General features: G+C 39.0%; 1 protein-coding gene across 1 annotated transcript in view; it reads right to left on the bottom strand.

Annotated features, from left to right (window-relative positions):
- Nucleotides 1-8,375: 8,375 nt before the first annotated feature.
- The window catches only part of LOC127643281 (5-hydroxytryptamine receptor 7-like), a 44,182-nt gene continuing 25,510 nt past the window's right edge, over nt 8,376-27,047 (bottom strand). The window contains exon 2 of the mRNA XM_052125951.1: nt 8,376-9,117. Within this exon, the coding sequence (XP_051981911.1) occupies nt 8,376-9,117 (742 nt within the window). The remainder of the gene's footprint in view (nt 9,118-27,047) is intronic.

Here is a 27,047-nt window from a genome sequence, read left to right as displayed (position 1 = left end):
CAAGATGGCACATTCTACAACATGACTTTACAAAGGTTCAGTCAAACAAAATAAAATAAAAAAACAACTTCTCACCTTTGCCCACATCCTGTTAACATGACATAGCAGGAAGTTCTACAAATATCATAAACACTGGTTCTGTTGCCCTATCTCTATAAAACTAATTTAACACATAAAACTGACACTAAGTGACTGGGAAAACACAAAGCTGCCAGCAAACAAGGAGAATTGGAGCTGTATTATTGCTCTCTGAAGACTGTATGTTACATGCGGAATTCCCAAGAGGTTGAAAAAAATGCCCTGAGTGTGCATTTTTATATGTCAAATCTATGCACATCTGTTTTCACAGACATTTTGATCTATTGCCTCACCCTGTCACATTAGTTTGGTTAAGAAACAAAGCTCACTCTGCTTCAGTGTCTGCTTCCGCTTTCATAATGCACAACGGAACTCAGCTTGGCACCATCTGTCTGGCTTTGCATATTGCTTTTGAGCCCCAAGACAAGTGTGACACAGTAATGCTGTCTTCAACCTAGTAATGCTAAGTTATGCTGTCTTCAAACGCAGGAAACAGCAAAGAAAAACGTATTAGATCTGAACACATCTCACATACCAGACAGCCACCATTATGTGCAACTCCAGTAAGCCTTACATTTTTTTTTCTTTTAGGAAGTTGAAAATATATTTGATATGAAAGGGAAAGTTCACACCAAAATTAAAATCATGACATTATTTACACACCCTCGTTTGGTTTCAAATCAGTATGACTTTCTATACTCTTACTTTATTTTTTGCAGTGCAAATGAATGGCAACTGAGGCTAACAAACTGTCTAACATCTCCTTTTGTGTTCCATTAAGGAAATAAAAGTAATACAGGTTTGAAACAAAATGAGGGTGAGCAAATATTGATCGAATTTTCATTTTTGTGTGAACATCTAGAACTTTGTAATCTGGTAAATTACATACTGGCACAAAATGGGATTGCAAAATAATGACTGTGTCAAATGAGTTAAATGAGATGGCTGGTGGAGTTCAGGGCACCCACTTGGCAAGTTGCTGCCTTCTTGGGATACATGGTAGCTACAACTTTTGGCAGGCACTTTATTGCACATCAATTAACAGCTTTTATCCGTATACACTGATGGAAGTGTCATTGCTATTTGGTATGGATACAGTATACTGTATATGTATAGGAACAAAAATGTAATGGCAAAAGTGGATTTTATCTACTGTATAATTTTTTTTTGTCTCTTCCCACAAATTATTTATTTCATAACACTGTCAAATCTACCTGATAATAACATGTCTTAGGGTGCTATACATCAATCATATTTCATTCTCCTTCATTTTCTACTGTATGACACTCTCTTCAGAGTTATTGAACTGTATGGCCTTGCATCTGTGCAGTATGGTATATAATATATAGTTTTGTTCTGAATGCTGCATTTTAATGGCCTCTTGTATAAATCACATGTCATTTGAATTGTATTGTATCTAATGTACTATTAGCATATTGGTTGGCTTTATTCCTGTTCACTCTTTTTATAATTATATATATATATATATTTTTAAAAGTGTTTCCACAATCTAATCAGTTTAAGTTGTATCTTGAAATTGTATGGTATAACATACAGATAGGCTTCTGTTTCGAGCATCTGTGCCATAAACACATCTATAGAAGTGGTTTTAAAGGGATAGTTCACCCAAAAATGAGAATTCTGTCATGTATTACTCTTTTCTTGTTTCTTCATTATTTCCTCTGCTGGTAAAATATACTAAAGAAGTCAAAACTGTCAGGGTACCTTGATTTCTTTGTCTTTTAATTTAAACTTTCTTAAATTCTCTCATTGTTTAGTTTTACATTAACAATCTTGGCAAAACACTCAGTATAATCCTTCGGGGGGGATAATACACAGAAATTCACAGACAGTTCCAACATTTCTGTTTCAGAGTTAAATTCTGCGACAATAAACACTTTGTAAGCTTCTCACAAAGATTTGGCAACAAACATATATCACTGTACATAAACAACATTTCTCCTCTAGATCTCACTGTGAGATCATGTAAACTTCAAACAGTCAATAATGTATCCATTAAAAGGAGTCCCTTGTTAACACTTGACAATTCACATCAATCCCTCCAGTTAACATTATATTTACCTTGAGTTTCATCATTCATGGTTGAAGAGACACTTAAAGGCATTGAATATCTTTTTCAATTGCCACATCAGGTCAAAGATTGTATACAAATCCAACAATACCAGATCACAGCAAATGCACAAAGGCTTGCGGAATTAGATGTTCTGTCTAAGACAGCCATGTTCTTAAAGATCTTAAAATAGACAGACTGAGTCATCGGAAAAGCAAGGTGAGTGTCCTGTCTCTCATTTTCTCAAAGCAGGGATTCGCGCGCACACACTGATGGATTTCCAATATCAGTCAAGCGTCATGGTGACAGCTACCCACAAGCCCTTATTTTTCTCCGCTGGAGATTCAGATATGTACAGAACAATTGCTTTAAGATGGCTGCATACTTCTTCAGAGCTTCATAGTAAAGGGAAAACAACATGTCAACACTGTGGCCTTCATGTGAACTCTCAACTTTGCTTTGTGAACAGCAGGAACTGAAAAGGTTTAGATCATGGTAGCAGCTTTGCCAAATGACAAATGTGAAGGAGGCAGAATTTCTGAAGTGTGAAGATTTGCACTTTTCTTTCATGCAGCACAACCTATGATGAGAAAATGAACAGCCTTGCGAAAGTGGTGGCCAAGATATTTGAGAGCATTCACATAATCACACCTCAGCCCTCTATGACAACAAAAATGAGCTGATTGCTTTTAATTTATAGATAGAAATAGCATAGAAACAGCAGACATTTTCAGCTCAAGTCTTGATGATGCAATAGGGTGTTTCTCACAAAACCAATCAAGAAAATGTCCTAGTCCTATTTTACTCCAAAATCAAAAGAAACAAATAAGAAATTAAGTTGTGCATATAGAAAGTTTTGGGCCATTAAGAGTTTTTACATTCTGACATTATTTTCATGACAATTATTCTAATTGTACCCCAAATTCTCATTACTGCAACATGAAAATATATATTATTTAAATTGTAAAATATTTACAATTCTTTTACAATACTTGGTACTGCTTTTATCTTTTCACTGATTTCATTTATTTATTTTTAATCATTGTACAACACCATTGTTTCTTACGGTAATACAGTACAAAAATGACTGTAATGGTAAAGAGAATCATCAAAAACTATGGGAATAGTAAAAGTACATTGTCCAGATTTGTTACGGTAAAAAGAATTGTGTGGTAAAATGTGCTTATATTTTTCACAATGCAAAAAGTCTTAATGGTCCTAAAAGTTGGCTTATTTTCTTTATTCAAAAAATTATTTCCTATATCATTACAAAAATATAAAAATTTGTATTTGGGGTTAAATATTACCAGGACATTTTCTTGAGGTTTTGTGAGAATCACCCATTAATTGAATAATTCTTAATCCACAAACTAATTTACTGTGTAATTTGCACCAATTTTGATTTCTTATATGTTTGTTGGTTTTTGGAAATGAAAATGCAACATTTATAACTCCAATTTGTTCGCTTTCGATTTGATTTAATTTATTACCATATTGGTGTAATGACCTTCCCAACTCCATTCGTGAAGCAGAATCACTCTCTGTCTTAAAAGAAATGGCTAAAAACACATATTTTCCATGAGCACTTAACCATTCACTCATTAAAAAAAATTATTATATATATCCTTGTTATACTCTAATCTGTATTGGATACTACTATTCTGATGCTAGTGAATCTTTGTAATGCAGTATTTTCATGCCTCTGTCCTTAAGATGAATCGATTCGATTATGATGTATTATTCCTCTTTTGTAAGTCACTTTGTATTAAAGCATCTGCCAAATTAATAAATGTAAATAAATTAGGAGTAACCTTCAGAGAAACCAATATTCTGGTTTAAATAATAAGCTCTATGCTATTGATAACCATAGAAAATAGTTTTAAAACTTATGTTTGTAAAAAACATGGACAATAAATTGTATGTTTGCTTATGTATCTATAAGTATGTATGGACTACCATTGTGAGCACATACAGTAACTAGCTGGGGTTCCCTGTTTGTCGCTCACTCGACATTGTGTTGAAAGAAGAGACACTAAGGGTCTTTCTTGAATGCCTCGTTTACCTCTGAACTTGAGAAAAGTCCAATGAGAAATTGGCAGACAGAATTTGCATGTCCCTCCCCCAGACATACGGGTATAAAAGGAGGGATCGTGCATCTGTCCATTCAGATTTTTTCTTTGTAGCCAAGCGGTTGTGTGTTCAGCAAGCTGGTGTTCCACTACTGTTCCACTCGCCTCTAAGAGCATTGCTGTTGGATCCTATGGTGATTACCAGCTGCTTTCTCACTTCTCTGCATGCCAGTACAGTCCACACCCCTGAACACTTTGACAGTGTTTCTTTAAAGAGCAAATAGACCTGTAAAAGAGTATGTTTCCTCTAAAAGAAAATACACATTGGCGGTGAACGTCTTTTAAAGACGCTTCTTTTTAAAGATGTCTTTCTGCCTTTGTGCAGTTCCTGGATGCGGCAGATATCTCTCCGATTCTGACGGTCATAACAGCTGCCTCATGTGTTTGGGCTGCGATCACACGCAGGCTGCATTTTATGAATGGTTTGTGTACTCATTGCGAGAACATATCCATGGTAACGTTGCAGTCTCGGCTCCGAGAGAAAGCCACTTCAGCCGCCCCCGCCTCCTTCCTACGGGATTGGGGCTGGCGCGGCTGGCATTGAAGGCGATTTGGGGAGTGCAGCGGGCTCGGTTTGCCGGGTAAATCCCCACAAACCCCCCCAGCACTCTCTTTTACTTCCGTCTGGATTTGACGCAATACCGGCTTGTCACACGGCCAGTCTGATGTCTCCTTGGACCCCGCAAGCTGGATGGTGATTATGCCGCTGCATTTGTGAGCACCACAGTGGTGTCTGATGCTGATGACTCGACTGGGCTGCCACCTTCGTGTCTGAGCCTGATGCACAGGTGTCTGCTATGCTGGCCCGGCAATCATAGCAGACATCTCTTGCCGCACCCGTCCGGGCCACGGTACCCACATTGCCAGGAAAAAGAGAGCGATTTCCTCTCTCCTTCGGTCACCTAACCGGTCTCCACACACTCCGCCCCACGCCTTCGACTGTAGACTCCCGGTGGCCGGTTCTGACGAGTCTAGAGGACGCCTCCATAGGACCTCCTCCTCAGTCACTTTCCTGCCCCCAGCTGGGTACGCAGAGCTGGGTACCCCCCCCCCGCTTTGAGCTCGGATGCTTCACTTACGCTTCCAACCCGTTGCGCTATCTGGCTGGGACCTTCCGATTTGGCTACAGATTTAGTTCACCAGACACTCGCACCACAGGCATTCAATAGAGCTGTCCCTCCAGCCGAGATGAAGCCAGGGTTCTACGGCCCTCACTTCATCATACCCAAGATAGGCGGTGCGTTGTGGCCAATCTTGGACCTGTGAGTCCTGAACTGGGCCTCTCACAGACTCCCGTTCAAAGGTGCTCACACGGAAACTTATTCTAACGTGTTTCTAGCATCTTGATTGGTTTGCAGCGGTAGACCTGTAGTATGCGTACTTTCACGTCTCACCGTTGCCTCGGCACAGACCCTTCCTACCGATGGCCCGATGTACTAGTATCAGGTCCTCCCCTTCGGCTAATTCCTGTCCCCTCGCATCTTCACAAAGGTTGCAGAGGCCACCCTTGCCCTGCTAAGGGAAGTAGGCATCCATGTACTTGATTTCCTCAACGACTGGCTGATTCTAGCTCACTCTCAAGAGAGAGAGTCTCTGTTCGCCCACAGGGACCAGGTGCTCAGGCACCTCAGCCGTCTAGGGCTTCAGGCCAACTGGGAAAAGAGCAAGCGCTCCCCGGTTCAGAGCATCTCTTTTCTCGGCATGGAGTTATACTTAGTCTTAATGACAGCGCACCTCAAAAGCGAGCGCACGCAGACGGTTCTGAACTAAGTTCGCTCAAACAAGGCACAGCGGTTCCACTGCGGCAGTTCTAGATTCTCCTGGGGCATATGACATCCTCAGAGGCAGCCTTGCTGCTTGGGTTGATGCAAATGAGACCGCTTCAGCACTGGCTTCAGACTTAAGTCGGGCATGGCGCCGCGGCACATACCGTGTGTTCATCACCTCTTTCTGCCATCAGACATTCAACTCATAGACAGACCTCTGTTTTCTGCAGACAGGAGTCCACCTACAGCAGGTGTGCAGATGCGTCGTGGTCACCACAGACACCTCAAAACTGGTTTGTGGCTCCATGTGCAACGGGCACGCAGCCGCTGGTTCCTGGACAGGACCGCGCCTACATTGGCACGTCAACTGCCTAGAGTTGTTGGCTGTTTATTCTTGCCCTGCGGAGGTCTCTCCCGCTGATCCAGGGCAAGCACATCTTGATCCGTTCAGACAGCATCATGACGGTAGCGTACATAAATGCGCATTTCTCCCAGTGAGCCTACTTGCACTGGTGCTGGGCAAAGCCAGGGAGGACGAGGAACAAGTCACCCTCGTGGCCCCCTATTAGTCCACTCGGACTTGGTTCTCGGATCTTACGCTCCTTGCGACAGCACCTCCCTGTCAGATTCCCCTGAGAAGGGACCTTATTTCTCAGGGACAGGGCACCCTCTGGCATCCGCGCCCAGACCTCTGAAACCTCCATGTCTGGCCCTTGGACAGGCTGCAGAAGATCAAAGTGGCCTACCACCTGCTGTCGTAGACATGGTCAACCAAGCCAGAGCTCCCTCTACCAGGCAGCTTTACGCCCCGAAGTGGCGCTTGTTCACGGGTCAGTGCTCTCATGTCTGCAGGAGAGGCTGGAGGAGAGGCTGTCCCCCTCCACCTTGAAGGTCTATGTAGCCCCCATGTCAGGTCACCACAATGCAGTTGACAGCAAGTCCTCAGAGAAGCACGAAAGACTCACACAGGGCCTCACACGCCCCTGCCGGCGGACCCATGTCTCCCTTGGGCAGTCCCATCTGCCCACCTGTCACTGTGTTTGTAGTAACTCCTCCCTCACTAGGTAGGATCTACCACGCCCCACTTCCCTGATGCGTGTTATAGCGTTAAATGCCCCAGCCACTTTATTTCTATGCGAGAACCATAGAGAGAGAAAAGGCGCGGCTGGCACAGCCTGCTCCCATGTTTGGCACGTCGCTTGCCCCCCCCCCCCCCTTCGGGGATACCGGGAACCTATAAAGTTTATGACGTTTTTATGGGGCGTTGGGGAAGGGTACATGCAGTCTGACGCAGCCTGCTGCTTTGGCACACAACTGCCTGCCCGCACCTGCGTCAGCAGTTCACATACACGGTTCAGCGAATGCCATGATTGAATAGGGACCCCTAGTGTTGTTTCATTCAACCCAACGTCAAGTGAGCGACAGATGGGGAACGTCTAGGTTACTATTGTAACCCCCGTTCCCTGATGGAGGGAATGAGACATTGTGTCCCCCCAGCCACGACGCTGAACCGAGACACTGTAATGGCCGAACCTCGGTTCCTCAGTGCAAAACCTGAATGGACAGGCGCATGATTACCTACCTTTATACCCGTATGTCTGGGGGAGGGACATGCAAATTCTGTCTGCCAATTTCTCATTGGCCTTTTCTCAAGTTCAGAGGTAACCGAGGCCTTCAAGAAAGACCCCTAGTGTTGCTTCATTCGACACAACGTCTCGTTCACTCCATCAGGAAACTGGGGTTACAATTTTAACCAAGACTTTTTCTATTCAAATATTTTTTCAGCACATTTCCAAAAATGTTATTGTTTACAATGTCTTAATGCACATTTTTATTCATGAAAAACTCTAGAAAATCCACCTCTGCCAGTGCATTAACTTTTAAGTAATTTTGAGAGTTTATGCACATATCAAGCATTTCCGTTCATGTTTTATGTGCAGATTAACAATTCAGATTAAAATAGTTAGATAAAAAACAAATTCTGCCCCAGATCTTGTTAACTTGTTTCACCAAGAATATTCCTAGTTTACCTATACATCCTAAATAAACAATGGTAGAACAACTACTGACAGAAAGTGCCTTGATGAAATACACTAAATATCAGTGTACTGAAGAAATATGAAGCTCTGGTCCTGTCTTTTGTATCTTTGAAACCTAGTGTTCACACTGTCGTTTAAAAAGCCAACAGGTGTACAATCATTGTTCTCCATTATAGTGGCTTTGAAGTCTTGGATGCTGACATTGATTCAGGCATGTGTATTGTGCCATTTGACTGCAAGCAAATTTAGGCCAAACCACATATTTTGTGAGGAACATCATGCTATTTTTACTTTAAACCTTCAATGCCTCATGTACACCTACAGCAGACAGTCGTCGGTTTATGTTTCGGTACCGGCAACGAAGCAAGTCCCAGTATGTGGAGCGAAGGTCACGATTGAAGAAAGCATAAATAAAGGGATTCATTAGCGAGTTAGCATAGCCAAACCACAGCAGCGTCCTCTCCAACCAAATTGGTATGCAGCTACACTTGACCCCACATATGAAGGGTCTTGCTGTAGAGAGAATGAAAAACGGTAGCCAGCAAATTCCAAATACCCCAACTATCACCCCCAACGTTCTAGCTGCCTTTTGTTCTCTCTTAAAGATGGAGATATTCTGGCGTTCTCTGCTTAGCAGACGAGAAAGAGCTACACACTCCTCGGCTACACCCGGTTGGGGTTTCAGGCCTTGCATTCTCAATGCCTCGCTGGCCACTGTTTCCAGATGATCGCGGCGAGAGAGATCGGTAAAACGATGTTTGGCACCGCTCTTCCTGGCAGCTTTGAAGATCTTGTAGTACATGAAGAGCATGACGATCATGGGGATGTAGAAGGCCACCGCAGTGGAGTAGATGGTGTAGCCGAAGTCCTGGCTGATCAGACAAACTCCAGCAGTGTTGACGTTTTTCGCCCATCCGCAAAATGGTGGCAGTGTGATGGAGGCGGATACAAGCCACACGCCAAAGATCATCTTTGCCATCAGTTGGCCATTTTGACGTGCAGGGTAGGTCAAAGGGCGGGTGATGCCAAGATATCTGTGAAAAAGAAATCAGACAGTTGGATTAGAATTATTAGATGAGGTTTTTGAACAAAGTTCAGACTTGAGCTATAGCTAAACTCAAACATTGCTATGTCTGATGAAGAATCGCTATACCAAAATTACAACATTTTTGGTTTGAAGAGTTTGAAGTTTATTTATTGTCATTCCAGCTATACATAGGTATACAGTGACATTCATTCTTAAAAGAAATGTCTGTCATCATTTACTCCCAGATGTGTATGACTTTCTTTATTCTGCAGAACACAAGTTATGATTTTTAGAAGAATATTTCTGCTTTGTAGGTCCATACAATGCTAGTGATTAGGTACCAACATTTTGACGCTCCAAAAACCACATAAAGACATCATAAAAAGTAATCCATACGACTGTGGGTGAAAACAGCTTGTTAATGACAGAGGTCAGAGAAGAATGACCAGACTGGTCCAAGCTAACAGGAAGGTGACAGTAAACCAAACATTATGTGGCTTGATTCATGCGTCCTTCACAAAGATGAATCTGCCCAAATCCAGCCTTGCTGAAGCATCCCCAGATCATCACCGATCCTCCACCTGATCATCTAATGGTTAGATGGAGACCTGGAGGCCTTCAAGCCACAGTGTCTGGTATCCACTGTGAAATTTGGTGGAAGATCGGTGATGATCAGGGGGTGCTTCAGCAAGACTGGAATTGGGCGGATTTGTCTTTGTGAAGGACGCATGAATCAAGCCACGTACAAACCTCTGAAATGTGATCAAGAGGAAGATGGATGGCCACAAGCTATCAAACAAAGCCAAGCTGCTTGAATGTTTGTGCCAGGAGTGGCATACACTAAAGTCACCCAACAGCAATGTGAAAGACTGGTAGAGAGCATGCCAAGACGCATGAAAGCTGTGAATGAAAATCAGTTTTATCCCACCAAATATTGATTTCTGAACTCTTCACTAAAACATTATTATTGTGTTGTTCAAAAATGAATATGAACTTGTTTTCTTTGCATTATTTGAGGCTTGAAAACACTGCATCTTTTTTGTTATTTTGACCAGTTGTCATTTTCTGCAAAAACAAAAATGCTCTAAATGACAATATTTTGAATTTGGGAGAAATGTTGTCAGTACTTTATAGAATAAAACAAAAATGTTAATTGTACTCAAACACATACCTATAAATAGTAAATCTAGAGCTGTACATATACATATATATATATATATATATATATATATATATATATATATATATATATATATACATACATACATGTATACATTAAAGTGGCTGGTAAAACTAGGCTAGTGGGCAAAACAAATAAAAAATGTATACCTTGATCACAAATAATACTCTGCAGCTTTGTTAACTCGCCTACAACTCTTGTTTCCTAGAATTCTGCTCAATAAGACAATGGGTGGTACTTTACAAGTTGATTGATTGGCAAATGAGAATGAAACAAGACATTTAGCATTTTAAAGAAATTAAGTTCACATCAGGGGCACAGTACAGCGAGGCAAGACTGCAGTGGTGCAAATTGCATTTGCCTCAACAGTTCTTGTTTAAACCAATCAGCACCCACTTGAGTTGAGCTGATGAGCGGTAGCACAGAATTTTAGAAAAACACATGGAAAAGAAGATCAATTATAATATCACAATTTGTGCTGCTGAGAAAACAGACCTTGATGCTGCTATGGCATCTGTCATGGCTAAATCAAATGTTACAAGTGCATTTAAAGAGCAGTTGATTACAGCCCTTGAAGATTTGATGAATGCTTCTCATTACCATCATCATCATCTGACCCCGGGTCCCAGGAGACACTTACTGCAAGAACGCGTTTTCCATAAAGTATTTTTTGTGCTGTTCTTTGTGTATTTGTGTGAGTGTATTATATATATATATATATATATATATATATATATATATATATATATATATATATATATAAATATAACTATCTAAACTAAACTATCTATCTGTCAGTGGATCACCTGCTGTCTGACAGACAGGCAGCAGCTAGTGAGACAGGGGAAATTCATTTCCAGTATATGTGCAACCAGGGATGTGTGCTCTCCCCACTACTCTTCTCCCTGTATACAAATGACTGCACCACCAAGGACCCCTCTGTCAAGCTCCTGAAGTTTGCAGATGACACTACTGCCATCAGCCCCATCCGAGATGAGTCTGTATACAGAAGGGAGGTTGAACGGCTGGCTCACTGGTGTAGTCAAAACAACCTGGAGCTGAACATGCTCAAAACGGTGGAGATGATTGTGGACTTTACGAGGAACACCCCAACATTGACTCACCTCACCATTCTAAACAGCACTGTGGCAGCAGTGGAGTCATTCAGGTTCCTGGGCACTACCATTTCACAGGACTTGTATGACCTTTCACAGGACTCCTTTGCCAGTTGTGGAAGTTCAACCTGCCACAGGCGCTGCTTATACAGTTCTACTCAGCTGTCATTGAGTCTTTCCTCTGCACTTCAGTCACTGTCTGGTTTGGTCCAGCTACGAAATCAAATATCAGAAGACTACAAAGGACAGTTTGGACTGCTGAGCAGATTACTGGTTTCCCCCTGCCCTCCCTTCAAGAACTGTACACTTCCAGAGTGAGAAAAAGGGCTGGAAAAATCACTCTGGACCCCACTCACCCAGCCCACAACCTTTTTGAACTGTTGCCTTCTGGCAGGCGCTACAGAGCACTGAGCACCAGAACTGTCAGACACAGGAACAGTTTTTTTCCCTCAGGCTAGCCATCTCATAAACAGTTAAAACTACCCCATTGAGCAATAATTATGTGCAATACACAGCATAGTCTATTTATATTTATCCAACATTCCATACCTCTTCTGCCAATACATTCCCTTGCTTATGTATATAACAGATTTGTATTTGGATTTGTATATTGTACATACGTATGTTATATATATTGTGTATTCCATAAATTCTTTTTTATTTCTTATTTTCTACACACTTTTTAATTTATTCTATTTTTATTATTATTATTATTATTATTATTATTATTATCTCTGTCTTGTTGCTTTATTGTTTGTACACTGGAAGCTTCAGACACCAAGACAAATTCCTTGTATGCACATGCTTGACATACTTGGCAATAAAGCTCATTCTGATTATGATTCTAAATAGTCAGACCTAAACACAGATTTGACTGATTCAGTGTCCGTTAAAGGTCATATACGATCACCGTGACAGTTTACCCTACTGTTGTTATCATAGACTCAACATCTTACCATCTCTCTCCATCACACCAGTAAAAATCATGCCAGTGACAAAAGAGTGTGTAGATTTAGCACAAGAGTAACGCTGATATAAAATTCCTGAAACTCTGTATCCCCTATATGCAGTGACAGCTCAACCATATAGATTTGAATTTCCATGGCACCAGCTCTGGCTTAGACTTCATCATCTGCATAGAGTAGATGATTCCAGCTTCCCTCTAAGAGGCTTAGCAGTCAACCAGCCATTGGTTTATTGATTCTCTGGGCACCGTGGAAAGGTTGCAAAGCTACAATAACTTTAATAATAATTCTAGGTCATTTGGAAAATGCTGTCTGACCTGTCAATTTAATCCTTTCCACAGACACAGTTTACAATTTTCCACTTTTAAATGAAAAAATACTTTATGAGTGACCGTCTTTTGTTTTTATAGTGGATAGGGGACATGAAACGATCATTTAAAGTCAAGATAAATCATTCACAACCCATAATACTACCTTAAAGTGACATATTATCAAGTGAAGCAGGATATTCAATGAGAAAGAAGTAGGGTAAGGCTAAAGTGGGTGTTACATACTGGAATGATACCAGACCTGAATGTGAGTGGTGGATTTATGACAGGTCAGAAGGATGGGGTTGAAAAAGTAAGAGGGGTCTGGTGGTGCTTCAGCAAGGCTGGAATCGGTCAGATTAGTATTTGTAAAAGACGCATGAATCATGTCACGTACAAGGTTATCGTGGAATAAAGCTTGCTTCCCTCTGCTCTGACAATGTTCCCAAACTCTGAGGATTGTTTTTTCCAGCAGGACAATGCTGCATGCAACACAGCCAGGTCAATCAAGGTGTGGATGGAGGACCACCTGATCAAGACTGTCATATCCAGCCCAATCTCCAGGCCTGAACCCCATTAAAAACCTCTTCAATTTGATCAAGACTGTCACGTTTAATGTGTTTTTGTTCATGTTTGCTCCATCCCATGTCACAGCCACTTCTGAGTCTGCTCCATGCCATGTCACAGCCACGACTGAGTCTGCTCCAAGACTGAGTCTGGACAGCGAGTGTGCTGTTTGAAGTGTAGTAGGAGTTTGTCACATGGCCTGAAAAATGCCACAGTTGCTGAGCTTGGACAGCGCATTGCACTGTTTGTGTTGTAGTGGGATGTTTAGTCGCACGGCCTGAAAAATGCCGCAGCTGCGGCACCAAGACAGCACATTTGTGCTGCTCAGGGATGTGTTGAGCCAATAGAAAACATGGTAACATGATAAACATAGCATCTGCGGATGCCTGAATGTAACATTTTGCATATGTGAAACAATGTCAGGAAACATGATTGCGTGTGCATACGAAAGTCATTTTTTGTCATTTCATTGCCAAAGTTGGTTTGTCCTGAAATTAGAAGGCATCTGAAACTGAGCGCCCAGATGAATACTGTAATCTTATGTTTATTAACTTCATCTTATGGTTTGGAGCTTTGTAGATTGTTTTCCAACATAATAGGAGTCATTTCATAACTTAAGCATAAGGTTTGTGCCTGAGAGTTGGATTTAATAGATACTATAAGAGCACCATTTGCAGTAGTGTGATGAATAAAATGACTTTTTTATATTGATTACTGACATTTTGGAATATAAAAGCAAGGTTCCAAGCTGAACCACTAGTGCGAGGCTGCCTCTACTATCGCCCCTGCTAGTTCTATCATATTTTGGCACCTATGCCCACCTCACACAGGGCTCAGCAAGCGCCTCCCCCCCAAATTAATTTAATCGTTTCACGCTCATTTCTGGGGGGTACAAGAGGCACCGTAAAATACTTTGCCTTATCTCAAATACAAGGCTCCATAGACAACAGCTTGCTGTCCCATTTTCTGGCATCTTTTGGGGGGTATTTGAGCTCAGGTTAAGCCTTAAGCCTCGAGCCCTTTGCCCAGGACAGCGAGTGACACACGTTTACACTATCCTCAAAGCAGGATTACATTAACTTGTGAACTACTGAAAATATATATGTATATATATATATATATATATATATATATATATATATATATATATATAGTTATTTTTCACATTACAGTAATGACATTGATAATAAAAAGGGGGTGCTTAATTGTCATGAAAATAATGTAATAATACAAAAAAATCATAATGGTCCTAAAATAAATGTAATATGAACATTCAATTTCAAAATTACAATAACTGATGGGTTGTCACAAGATTCACACAATTATATTAACGTACAGTGATGTTCTTCTCTTTGATTATATGACATTTATCACATTTACCATATCAGAATTTAACATTTCACTTAGGTCTGGATATTTTTAGAGCAACCCTTGTATATTATTTACATATATTGTTACTTCCATGTTTCATTGTCTTATTTGGAGAGTTAAAGGATAAAGTCCATGCTAACATGGGGAAGAGAGCAGGTTAGGGGAGGGCGAGATGTGGCAGGATAATGCACACAGGTTTCCTTCACATGGAACTGATGAAGAGTGACATAAAACCAAACAACGATAGAAAGACATTAAGAACAGCCACTGCTCCCTTTTTCCTCCTCCTCCATTTCAAGCTCTATTCTTTACACAAACTTCCTCTATATCAACCCATTAATATCTTTGTCATCTCTGTCTTTCCATTTCTGCCTTAGACTTTAACCTCTATGTTGATCATCGCTGACATTCTCTCTCTCTTTCCAACACACTCTTATTAGGAAATGAGTCATACAGATTACTTTTATGGTACTTTTCATATTTTTTTTTGTGTTATAACACACTGTATGTAACTGTTCTTACTGTGTTATAGTATATCGTACTGTGAAAAGTACAGCAATCACACTAACTTATGTAAATCATACACCACTGTAACTAAAAATATCCGCACATTGGAGAAAGGTGCCCGCTAAATGTCTGACAAGCTGAGCAGCCTGGGAGACGTCTATGTTCGGGGTTAGGAGCTCATATCCGCACATTGTGGTTGAAGATACTTTCATGTTTTGCATCATCTACACATGCCGTGATATTCCCTGCATCATGGAAAGCAAAGCAAAATTTTAGTTTTGATATTATAATTATTGTTTTGTGGTTTTAAGTCTATGTTAGTTAGCTTGAAGGCCATCTAAATGCTAGTACTCTCCTTATGAACCTTTTAATTTGTCTCTAGACTGATCGTTTCCCTCCTATTTATGCCACCTGCCAATCAGGCTCTGGAAGTAAAAATAGTACTTTTTTCAATGATTTTTAACAATAGCTTATAAAACTTTAAGGATAGACCTACTCTGAGCTCTGAGGTTGATAGTCAATGGTATAAGTTCCTTTTAAAGCCATCAGTTTGCATTGTTTTAACTTCATTTACAGAAATCTACATGAAGAACTACCTCACCATGATCCTGAAGGAAAAGATCCACCAATAAGAGTCATAGCAAAGGAGCTCTGTAGAGACCGTCCACTCTCATTACGAACTGTGGGTGACGAAATCAATTTGGTCTCCCTACACTCTCAAAGTAATATTTTTTGTCTAAAAATCGAATTGCAACAAACTTCAAATATATCCTTTCTCTACTTATAATCAACAACTTAATATCAGTAGTTTTATAATTTATTTTCCATTTTAAATTTGATTACGCCATTTGCAGTGATTCAATAAGTACTTTTTTTTTTTTCAAATTTTTTTTTTGCTTCAAATCAAATTTTCTCAGAGCTTGTTCATTTGGCTATATGATGCTTTTATTAAAGATTTTGTTAAATCTCTATGGAAAAAGTTGGGGAAAACACTTCCGGAACCAAGAGTGGGTGGGCACTGTTGAGCTCTATTAGCTATTTTAAAATACATCTTCGATGTGTCCCGCCCAACATTCTGTTTCAATAGGAAAACACAGGAAAGAAAACTGCTCATTAATTCACACAAACATGTAAATTCTTTCATTATTCACTTGCCCTGATGCCATCCCAGATGTGTATGATTGTATTCAGCAGAACACAAATGAAGATCTTTAGAAGAAGTTAGAGCTCTGTCAGGTCCTTATAATACAAGTAAATGGGTGCCAGTACTTTGACGGTCCAAAAGTCACATTTAGGCAGCATAAAAGTAATCCACTCCAGTTGATCAACGAATGTCTTCTGAAGCCAATCGATAGGTTTATGTGAGAAACAAGTCGATAATTAAAGGTTTTTAACTTTAAATCGGCGCTTCCGTCCAGGGTTCTGATACTGTTTGAAATGGCCGAAGTCTCGCATGACGTTAGTTTTTCTGTTGTAAATAAGCGCCGTTCCAAATTCTCACGAGCAACTCGCCAAAGTGCTTACGTCCAGCGAAAGCTACGTGATGCGTCGACTGATGGCACTTTTTTTAAAAGTTCATAATATTATTTTTTTACACAAACATATCAATTTGCATCAGAAGACATTCATTGATCCACTGGAGTTGCATGGATTACTTTTATGCTGCCTAAATGTGACATTTGGTCTGTGAAACTGCTGCCACCCATTTCCTTGCATTATAAGGACCTGAGAGAGCTCTATCTTCTTCTAAGAATCTTTATTTGTGTTCTGCTGGAAAAAGAAAAAAGTCAAACACATATGGGATGGCATCAGGCCATATCAAGTGAATCCATCCATCCATCCATCCATCGTCAACCGCTTATCCTGTGTACAGGGTCGCGGGGGGCTGGAGCCTATCCCAGCTAACATTGGGCGAAAGGCGGGGGACACCCTGGACAGGTCGCCAGTCCATCGCAGATCAAGTGAATAATGAGAGAATTTTCATTTTTGTGTGAACTATTCTTATAAAAAGTCTTTTAAAATTCTTTTAATACATGTGATGATATCCCACGATTGCAGAGGGCTGAAAGAATCTGGAACAAACTAAGTTGAATACGGCACCACGGCAATGTTGTGGTGATTCCTGGATAGGATAAAAGGAGTTGCAAGAATGATTTTTCCCTGAAGAGACAGCCCAGCTCTCTCTCTCTTTCTCACTCCCTTTCTATGGGCTCGCTACAACATAACTGAAGTATTTAATGCCATTTGTATTCTCCTTCATTTTTCTGTGTCTTTCTGAATTATTTGCTTTCTGTCTCTATTTTTTTTAATAAGAAGCTTTAGTGGTTTGTAGAGTTTCCTTCTGAGCAACAGCCAGTCATTTTTTAGGTCAGGGAGAAATACAGTGGCTATTTTCAGATGATAACTAAACCAGACAATTTTGTGTTCTTCTAAGAATTTCCATGTTAGCCCTTTGGTTATTATTTATGTATAATAAAAGCAGAATTCTCTTTTTAATCTAAGAACATTTTATTTAGATTATTTTGTATTCTTATTTAAAGAAATGCCCTTTTATCACTTATCTGCAATGTTGTTCCTTTTTTTTATTCAGGTGAAGGTTAAAAGAGAGTTAATGAACAGGAAATTAAGGGTGTAAGATCAAATTTGTCTCACCTTTTAACCTTTATTACAAATTCTTGCCATCATTTCATCTCTTTTAACCAAACTATTATTGTAAATTCACCACATTGGCATTGTTTAAGACCAATCTAATGCCCTGAAAAAAATGAAAATGCTACGATATGATTTCACATAGTGCAACCCCTCAATCCTCAGTAAGTCTGATTTCTTAGCAAGCCACGTGTGAGCTTCATTGAGAACAAGAAAGCACAACCATCTTAAAATATGAATTGAAAGTGAAAGGAAGTAAAATGGAGGTGCAAAAAACTAAAGATTTAAAGCTTCAGTTATGTTTAATTTGTTTCAGATGCTTCTGTCAGGAAGATTACACCTTGTGACAATTTTTATTTTACACAAAATAAAAACCTATGGGTTCCAGGGTAGTAAGTGTTATGCCTCAAAGGTATAGAAAATGTCTATTATTCCCCACAAACTTTGCTTTTGTGACCATGACAGGGTTATTTTGAAATTTGCCTATTTTCCAGAACATTCCAGATAGATTCAGTGCTGAGAAAACTTGGAGTAACTTCTAGAACTTTCTAGATCTTTCCAGTAATATAAATAGTAGTATAAATACAGGGGCCTTAAGCCCACCAGTTCAGTTTAGTTCCAGCTGCTTAAGTGGATACATATCTGCATTTTTCTGAGATGGCATCAAGAGGCTGCAAGCATTCGGCAGACACATTTGCTATGTCTGTGGCCAATTTATCAAGATAAGAGTGTAAGGCTAGGTGTCAAGAGAATTGTAACCCACAATGGAACACCGAAAGACATCTGGGAAAAACTCTCACAAGTATGATCTGCATCTGAGAAAACAAAGACATCACTGTGTGAAAAACCCAGCTTCCCTCTTTGGGGAACATTGTCCACCTGAGACATCCTGCCATCCTCATTCTACCCCCACAAACTCCAGCTGTTCTCTCTCCCCCTTGTCTCCCCCACAAGGCACACACACAGACACACAAGATGTATATGTGAAAATGTAAGAAAGAAAACCATGAAAACAAAGAATGAAACTGTATGTGTTTGATATCATTTAAGAGGTCTCTGTGCGACTGGTATAATGGTCTCTTTTCCATGTTGGTAAAACTAATGGTAAAAAGTTATAAGGTCTTTGCCAAATACTGCATAATTCTGGAGGACTATCCCCCTCCTTTACCTATAATTTAAATGATCTCCTGTGCGTTAATAAGGTTAAATCCCAGGTATGTTTCTTTGACTTGTCTTTTATTTTTAGGAATGTTTATTTATTCTGACCATGTGTGAAATTTGATTTATTTTGTAACTTATGTTTTAAATTCTACCTGGCAAATAAATTGTTACTTTTTGATTTATTCTTTATTCCTCCGAAATCATTTATCACCGGTAGATTCAAGGGACACCTTTTGTTACCGCAAACTTATGTCCAGGACAATGATCATCACTGGAGCTTATGAATAGGAGAAAACCAAGCAAGACTGCCAGTCACTGCTTATCATCATCTTAGCAAGTTGTATGAAACATTACTAAATAAAACTATCTGGTTATGAGCAAACAGTAGGCGGCCGAACAAGATGATATTGGTAAACCCTGCAACCTCTGACTATGAACGGACAGACGATTTTGTGTTCGTGAGATCTATGTAATTATTCGGCTGGCATATGACTCTAAGCGAATGAAAGGATAATTAAAATTAAGATGATTCAGAGTAGTCAATAACTTAAAAAGATCAAATTTAAAGAATGATCAGAAATAAATTAGAGCTTAAATCTAAATTAGAGGTCAACTTAAATTGGAGTTGTATAAAATTAATAATGGTGTCAATTTATAAAGTGCAAATTCATAACTGTTTTTGGTTCAGCGCTCAGAAAAGACAGAACAACGCAGAGACATTCAAAGGGCAATTTATTGAAGCTCCACTCCGAACCGATTTACAAAGTGGTGACCATCCTCCATGATCTCCAGCAAGTGAGTGAAGTCTTTTCAGCATGACATTCAGTTCTATTCCACACAGGACATGAGGTTTGAGCTTCTCCTTTCATGTCTCCAGCTGCTGTGGTAAGTCCTATTAGAAGTGTTAAGGGAAAGCACAGTCGTACGAGAGATTTAACAAAATCTTTCATAAAAGCATCCTATAGCCATAAACCAAATGAGGAACGAAATCTCTTGCTCTGCAAATGAATGATCTCTTTGTTCGCCAAAGCAAAAAGAGATCAAACTTAAACTGGAGATAACCTCATCCAAAATTGTCCAAGCCTCTGAATCCGAGCGCTGAATCATAGGACGGGGTTTATACCAATTCTAGCACTATAATCACTATAATCAATTTCATTATTCAAATCTTTCAAGTAGAATAAAAATCCTTGGGAGAAATAAACATATGACAATTGTTGGCATACAGTAAGAGTAATTTAATGAGAAAAGTTTGAGTTCATTTTGAAAACTTTGATTCCAGACTTTGTGTCTCGACAAAGCACAGTTTGTGACTGTGATGAGATGTCTTCTGAAACCACAGGAGACACATGTGAGATTACTAATGTCTTTTTTTAAAGAGAATTAATAAACAGGCAATTGAAGCATCTCTTCAATTGAATTGGCTCTTGAAGTGGACCTGTTGCATCACGAATGACAAAAAAATCCTAATGATATATGATTAAGACATTCAGACTGAGACGCATACCAAATCAGATTTTAATCAGATTTCAAACCACATATTGTAAATGGGTTCGTAAATATGAGATGTGCTTTCTTGTTAAAAAAAAACAAAACAGATTTAAGTCATAAATACCTAAAACAAAATAAGAAATTTGCTGCCTGTCTATAACTTCGTTTTACCTTTTTAAAATATATTTTTAATGACTTTTATCTGTTGCGATATTCACAGAACATATCACAAATTTTGAATGTTACATAAGCGTTGTGTCCTGAATGACGAAAAACTATTGAAATCCAATCCAATTGTAAACATAAGATTTCATTCATTTGAGATTCATTCATAAGATTTCATATTACAATGCACAAAAAATGCAATAATGTTTTGCTTCCTGTTACAACAAAGTACAGTGAAAAATATAGATGGGCATATACAGTATATTTGAATGTTCCTATTGGGAGTTACATGTTGCCGTTTGTGAGTGTGCACATTCAATAGACACTGCTGGCAAACACTGGACCAAAACCCGAATTCAGCTTAGGCTTTCCTTTCCCACACCTTTAACTGAAGTCCTTTTTGTGTCTCACCACAGTACACATAACCTTGGGCTTAAAAGCTGCACTTTGTGATATTTTTGGATGAGACCTAAGCAGTCGTGATGGACCAGCCATTGACTGTTTCTTCTAGAGCATTCATCAACTAAGTAAAAAGAGATGCTGTCATATGACATACAGTTGTTTAAAATGACTTCTCAAACCTTTTAGTGTCCATAACCAGAGTTTGAACTCATAAACAGATTGACCCTTTCCACAAAGCCTGACATTTTAAAGAGAGCAAGTGAGTGGAGTGAAACTGTTTTAAGGAAATATCAGAAAGCAGCAAGGATAAGAGAACTTGTGAGTTGATCGGATGGATTTGATTGAAATCTGGCTCTCTATAAAACAGTCTTAGTAGAGTTAGGTTGAAACTATTATCCTGTGTTTAATATGATATTCTGGGTTTAATACAAGGTCAGCTCCATGGACACCATCTGTGGCATACTAGAGGTCCATCGGTTTGTAAAAACAAAAAAATTATTTGTTTAAAATAATGCACTTTTAATGGATGTCTAAGTGCAATGTATTCAGGAGGGTTTAACAGCAGAAATGTAATGCTGTTGTTTTTGTTAAAGTACTTATATTAATTCTTCTGTAGAAAATGTGTGATCTGAGCTGTAAAGTTGTCTAAATTGTACTTTTGAAAAGTGGGAGTCCAAGACACATGAAGTTCCAATTCCTGTGTGTTTTCTCCATGGAAACAATACTTCACAGATACGACAGATCACGCTTCTTTCTTTTCGCATTTTTATCGAAAGTCACTGGTCACATTGTCATGACAGGAGTTGAATATATAATTTAACTGTACACAGACAGGGATGCTATCACATTTGTCTCATGTTAACATGTACTGTATAATATTTAAGTCTTGTTTTTTAGTCAAGTCAAGTGGTTTTTATTGTCGTTCAACCATATACAGTTAGTACAGTACACAGCGAAACGAGACAACGTTCCTCTAGGACCATGGTGCTACATAAATCAACATAGGACAAACACAGAACCACATGAGACTAGTTGTGAATATACAGCAGCATCACGCAGGCCCTGTTCTCAATGCATCTCATGAAAGTTACGTGACTGTGGTAACATTTTTGACGATATTAGAGGGTTTCTCACATGAATCTCAGCAGTTCAGAGATGAAATGTCCACTATGTGGCACTAAAATTGAGTTAAAGGTGCATTTAGTAATTACATTTAAAATGTTTTACTTGTAATGAAATTAATAATAATTTTGATATTGTTAATGCTCCTTCTGCTTTTAAATCAGCAAAACTTACCTCCCTACCCTAAACCTTTGACCTAAACCTAACTTATAGTGTCATAAAAAGCAAATGTGAGATAAAAATGCAATTGCTGGTGGGGGCCTGGGTAGCTCATCAAGTAAAGAATCCAGAGTGTGCTGAGTGAATCCTTCCTAAGCAACCAATTGGCCCGGTTGCTACGGTGGTTAGAGTCACGTTGGGTTAACCTCCTCATGGTTGCTACAATGTGGTTCTCGCTCTCATGGGGTGCGTGGATGCCGTGAGAATAGCGTGAAGCCTCCACACAAGATGCGTGGATTGACGTCTCAGACGTGGAGGTAACTGAGATTCGTCCTCCTCCACCCGGATTGAGGCGAATCACTACGCCAACATGAGGACTTAGAGCGCATTGGGAATTGGGCATTCCAAATTGGGGAGAAAAGGGGAGAAAATCCACACACAAAAAATGCAATTGCTGAAACAATCATGTCATTTTGTGGTGCTTCTTTGACACTTTCGCATGCTCTCCAGAACTTGTACCACATTCCTTTGTTTCACAATTGCAATGCTCTATCAGTAAATCTACAGTGCAATCTGACTGCATTTGAATAAGCTGGTTAATGTGTTTGGTTATATGATGCAAACATTAAAGGTATCATCTTACAAGTCATGCATCATACCAAAAGTGTTTTGATATCAGAAGATAGTGACTGCTGATTGTCAAGTGGAAAAGTAAAGTCCGTTTTGCAACTAGTGATCTTCTATATCTTACAGTGTTATTGTCCTGTCATATGTGAATAACAATTGTCAGTCACCACATCTGCTGTTTCACTTTCAGCCTGGACGTAGCCTGCTTTATTTGATTTCCAAGTGAAATGCTACAGTCACTGAGTATTGCCATTGATGCCTTACAATTAGACCAGTCAGATCAAGGTTCAAGGGTGGAATTATGCTATGATGGCGGTTTGAATTAGGAAGACGTAACGCCTAACCTAACAGTCTTGACCTAGTCAATAGAGTCTGAAAATAAATGAGAGTCTGTTCAGAGCATCACCTCTTTATTGTAATCTTGTACTTAACCTTAACCGTTTAGTGTTGTAAAATGACAAATGTATCGAACATTGATATAACAAACAATACAAAGTACTGCATGTTACAGAAACATACATGCCATTTCGTAGCCATGTCTAATTTGCAACTTTCACTGTCCCTGGCTTTGGCTGATGAATTTAAAGCCAACGTTACAGAGTATTGAGTTTAAGATTCATCAATTAATCAAGTGATCTACCAAGCAAACTAACGATATAGTAATTAGTGTTTATATGCAGGTGAGTCTGTAAGACATTGACAAGACAATTAAAATGTATAATTTTTCAAATCATACGTAAATGAAAAGTGTTTTGATATCATAACAGCGGTTGGTGAGTAATAGAGTGAAAAATATGTTTTTATGAAGTCATATCATACAGTCAATAGTACATAGTTGATTTCAGTCTGAGCAATTAATTAAAATGCATAGTTAAAGCCTTGTAGTGCTATCTAGTGTTAATTTCAGATCAGTCACAACTGCATGTCTCTTACATGACAATGATGGCATGACCAAATGTAATTTTGCAATAATTTTGGCTATAGTATCCACTGATTGTTTCTTTGAGAGCAGGTTGCCGCTCATTTTCACAATATGTACTAGTTGAGCTACACTATTGCCTTATGGACTGTTGGGTAATCTGCTGTAAAGTGCGTATTAGTAGGGCAAAATGTGCAAAACTGTCAGAACTCAAGATAGTATGCATTCTTTATAATCATGCAGTAATGCCATCTTACAGATTTCGGTGCATCACTTTACAGTGCTAGTGGACTATCAATGACTCTGCACCTAGCTGTGAGTAGCCACTTCCAAGACCAACAAGTCCATATCAGGGCACAATTTTGAACAGGGCCACAGTGTGTAATATGGAATGATATGGAAATACTAAGGGAATTAGTATTCCATTTGAGTTTTGGCTGGCTACATACGCGACGCTGAGAAAGTGAAAAAGCAGACGTGGTAATTGAAATTGCTATTTAAATATGACAGGGCCAAAACTCGTAAGATATGGGAAACACAGTTGCAAACGGACTTTGCTTTTCCATTTGAAATCTGGCAGTCACTGTGCGTTCGCTTAAACGAAAACGCAAACGGTAATGCGCGATTTGCAATTGCGTTTGGATTATGTCACATTTTATGCGTCCACAAATTGAAAACGCAATTGCAAATACAATTTGCAATTCCTTTTGAATAATGTCCGGAAAATCATTCCATAATAGTGTAACATGTAGCTTACACTTTTGTGTAAAAGAATCTGGTGGTTCATGGCTAAATTTGTTCTTATGTGACAGTAGATAGAATACAAATCTCACATCTTGGCAATCCTTGGGGGAGTCACAAAACAAATCAAAGAAAATAAATCAAATCTCTAGTCCCGTTTGCAGCTATTTCGGCAGCTTCCTATTTTATGTGAGGCACATGCCTCTGATGTCTTCATAAAAACAACACTCAGTGGTGTAATGCAGAATCAGGGGCTAATTGCTCTGTAAATATGTCAGTAGGCACCATTGAGTTAATTAGCGACAAACACCAATAGCTCATTATTAATGAAGTTAATTACTTTAACAAATTCCTTTAGTGCTGCTAATCTTCACAAAAGCAACATTTGTCGTTGTTCATGCTTACCGAACTGCTGTGCCAGAAAGACTACTTGCAAATGTAAGACGTCTGAGCTTCATGATCTCTCATTATGATCACTTGATACAATGAGTCACATTTTGTATTAACTTTTTATGAAATGTCTTCCATTCATTTACTTATATACAGTAAACTGACATTCATTCATTTGTTTATGTAATTTACTTACACAGTCAACAATATTTTACTTTCCCTCTTTAGGCATTATGCAGGCATTGTTGGTAGGACAATTAAGTACAATTTTATTGAAAGAAATATTGTTCTAATTGATGTTTAATGAACAAATTGATTATATACTATTTTAAGGTGTTATTTATTTTTATTGTTTAATTATTATTTTATATAAAAAATGTACATACATTTTTATTTAAGTTTTATATATAAATTATTTTTATTTTTTTATACACATATTTTTATAATATATTTTAGTTAAAACATATTTCTTTATTGCATCTCAGAATTCAGTAGATACTTTCCTCTCATATCATACTTGATATATATCATATATCCATCCATCCATCCATCCATCGTCAACCGCTTATCCTGTGTACAGGGTCGCGGGGGGCTGGAGCCTATCCCAGCTAACATTGGGCGAAAGGCGGGGGACACCCTGGACAGGTCGCCAGTATATATCATATATGATGTATAAAAATACAATTACATTAATTTAATGTAATAATACATTACATTTTATATAATAATACATACAGTATCATTTTTAATTCTTTAAACAGTATAACTGTTTATTTACTCTATAAGCTCCAGGGACAGTCTGGCCATCTAAAGACCCAAATGTTTGTTCAACAATTACATCTAATTATCTATAAACACAGATCAGCCACAACATTAAAACTACCTGCCTAATATTGCATAGGTCCCCTCGTGATGCCAAAACAGCGCCAACCCACATCTCAGAATAGCATTTTGAGTTGCTATTCTTCTCACCACAATTATACAGAGTGGTTCGTCAGTTCAAACCATTCCAATCATTCTCTGTTGACCTCTATCATCAACAAGGCATTTCCATCTGCAGAACTGCCGCTCACTGGATGTTTTTAGTGTTTGGCACCATTCTGAATAAATTCTAGAGACTTTTGTGTGTGAAAATACCAGGAGATCAGCAGTTACACAAATACTCAAACCAGCCCGTCTGGCACCAACAATCATGCCATGCTCCAAATTACTGAGATCACATTTTATTCCCAGTCTGATGGTTGATGTGAACATTAAATTAAGCTCCTGACCCGTATTTGAATGATTTTATGCACTGCACTGCTGCCACAGTATTGGCTGATTACATAATCTATTCGCATGGATGATTGTTGGTGCCAGACTACTACAACAGCATGAAATGTGTTAAAAACCTAAGTTGCACATCTTGTCAGACAGATAATGAGGCAGATAATCAGGATGTGCATCACAGTCTGACTACCGATCAGATAGTGTGATATGGTGTGAGCATATATTTTCAGGACACCGGCACATTTTTAGACTTCTGTTTCATTCATTGTGCTGCATCTTGATTGTTTTTAGCGCAGTTGTCACAAAGATTTAATGTTCTGAACAAGTTCAGGTTGCAGAGAGGTGACTGTTACAATGTTTAGCAATATTTCAGATTGTTCTGCACCAAGAGCTTTGCTGAAGGCTTCCCCTCAGCACACAAGAGCAGAAGGGGGGAACAAACATTGCAGTTTATCTCCCCCTTCTGCTCTAGTGTGCTGAGGGGCCATCGTGCCTTGTATGTTTACTGTTACAATACTGTTATGAACGTTGCCTACGATGCTTACATAAAATACAGCCTTTTACAACATGTTGAACAATACACTGCCGCCTCCAGGTGAAAAAGTAAATAAGAGTATTGTATACAACAAATCCTCAGAGTTATAAAAATAATACTGTATCATATTTTACTAACTGGACAACAATAAATAATTGTTGGTTTATAATAATAAATAACAACTGAATTCCAAAATGTTAGTGAGTGAATCACACCCTGTTTTTTGTTTTTGTAAAAATATGTGTATTGCTTTTTTATCACTGTATTGTGGAAAAACTGGAAAACATGTATTTA

The sequence above is a fragment of the Xyrauchen texanus genome, chromosome 4, assembly GCF_025860055.1.
Source record: "Xyrauchen texanus isolate HMW12.3.18 chromosome 4, RBS_HiC_50CHRs, whole genome shotgun sequence".
NCBI lineage: Eukaryota > Metazoa > Chordata > Actinopteri > Cypriniformes > Catostomidae > Xyrauchen > Xyrauchen texanus.
Note: the sequence above shows the minus strand (reverse complement) of the source record. Positions and strands in the feature narration are given on the sequence as shown.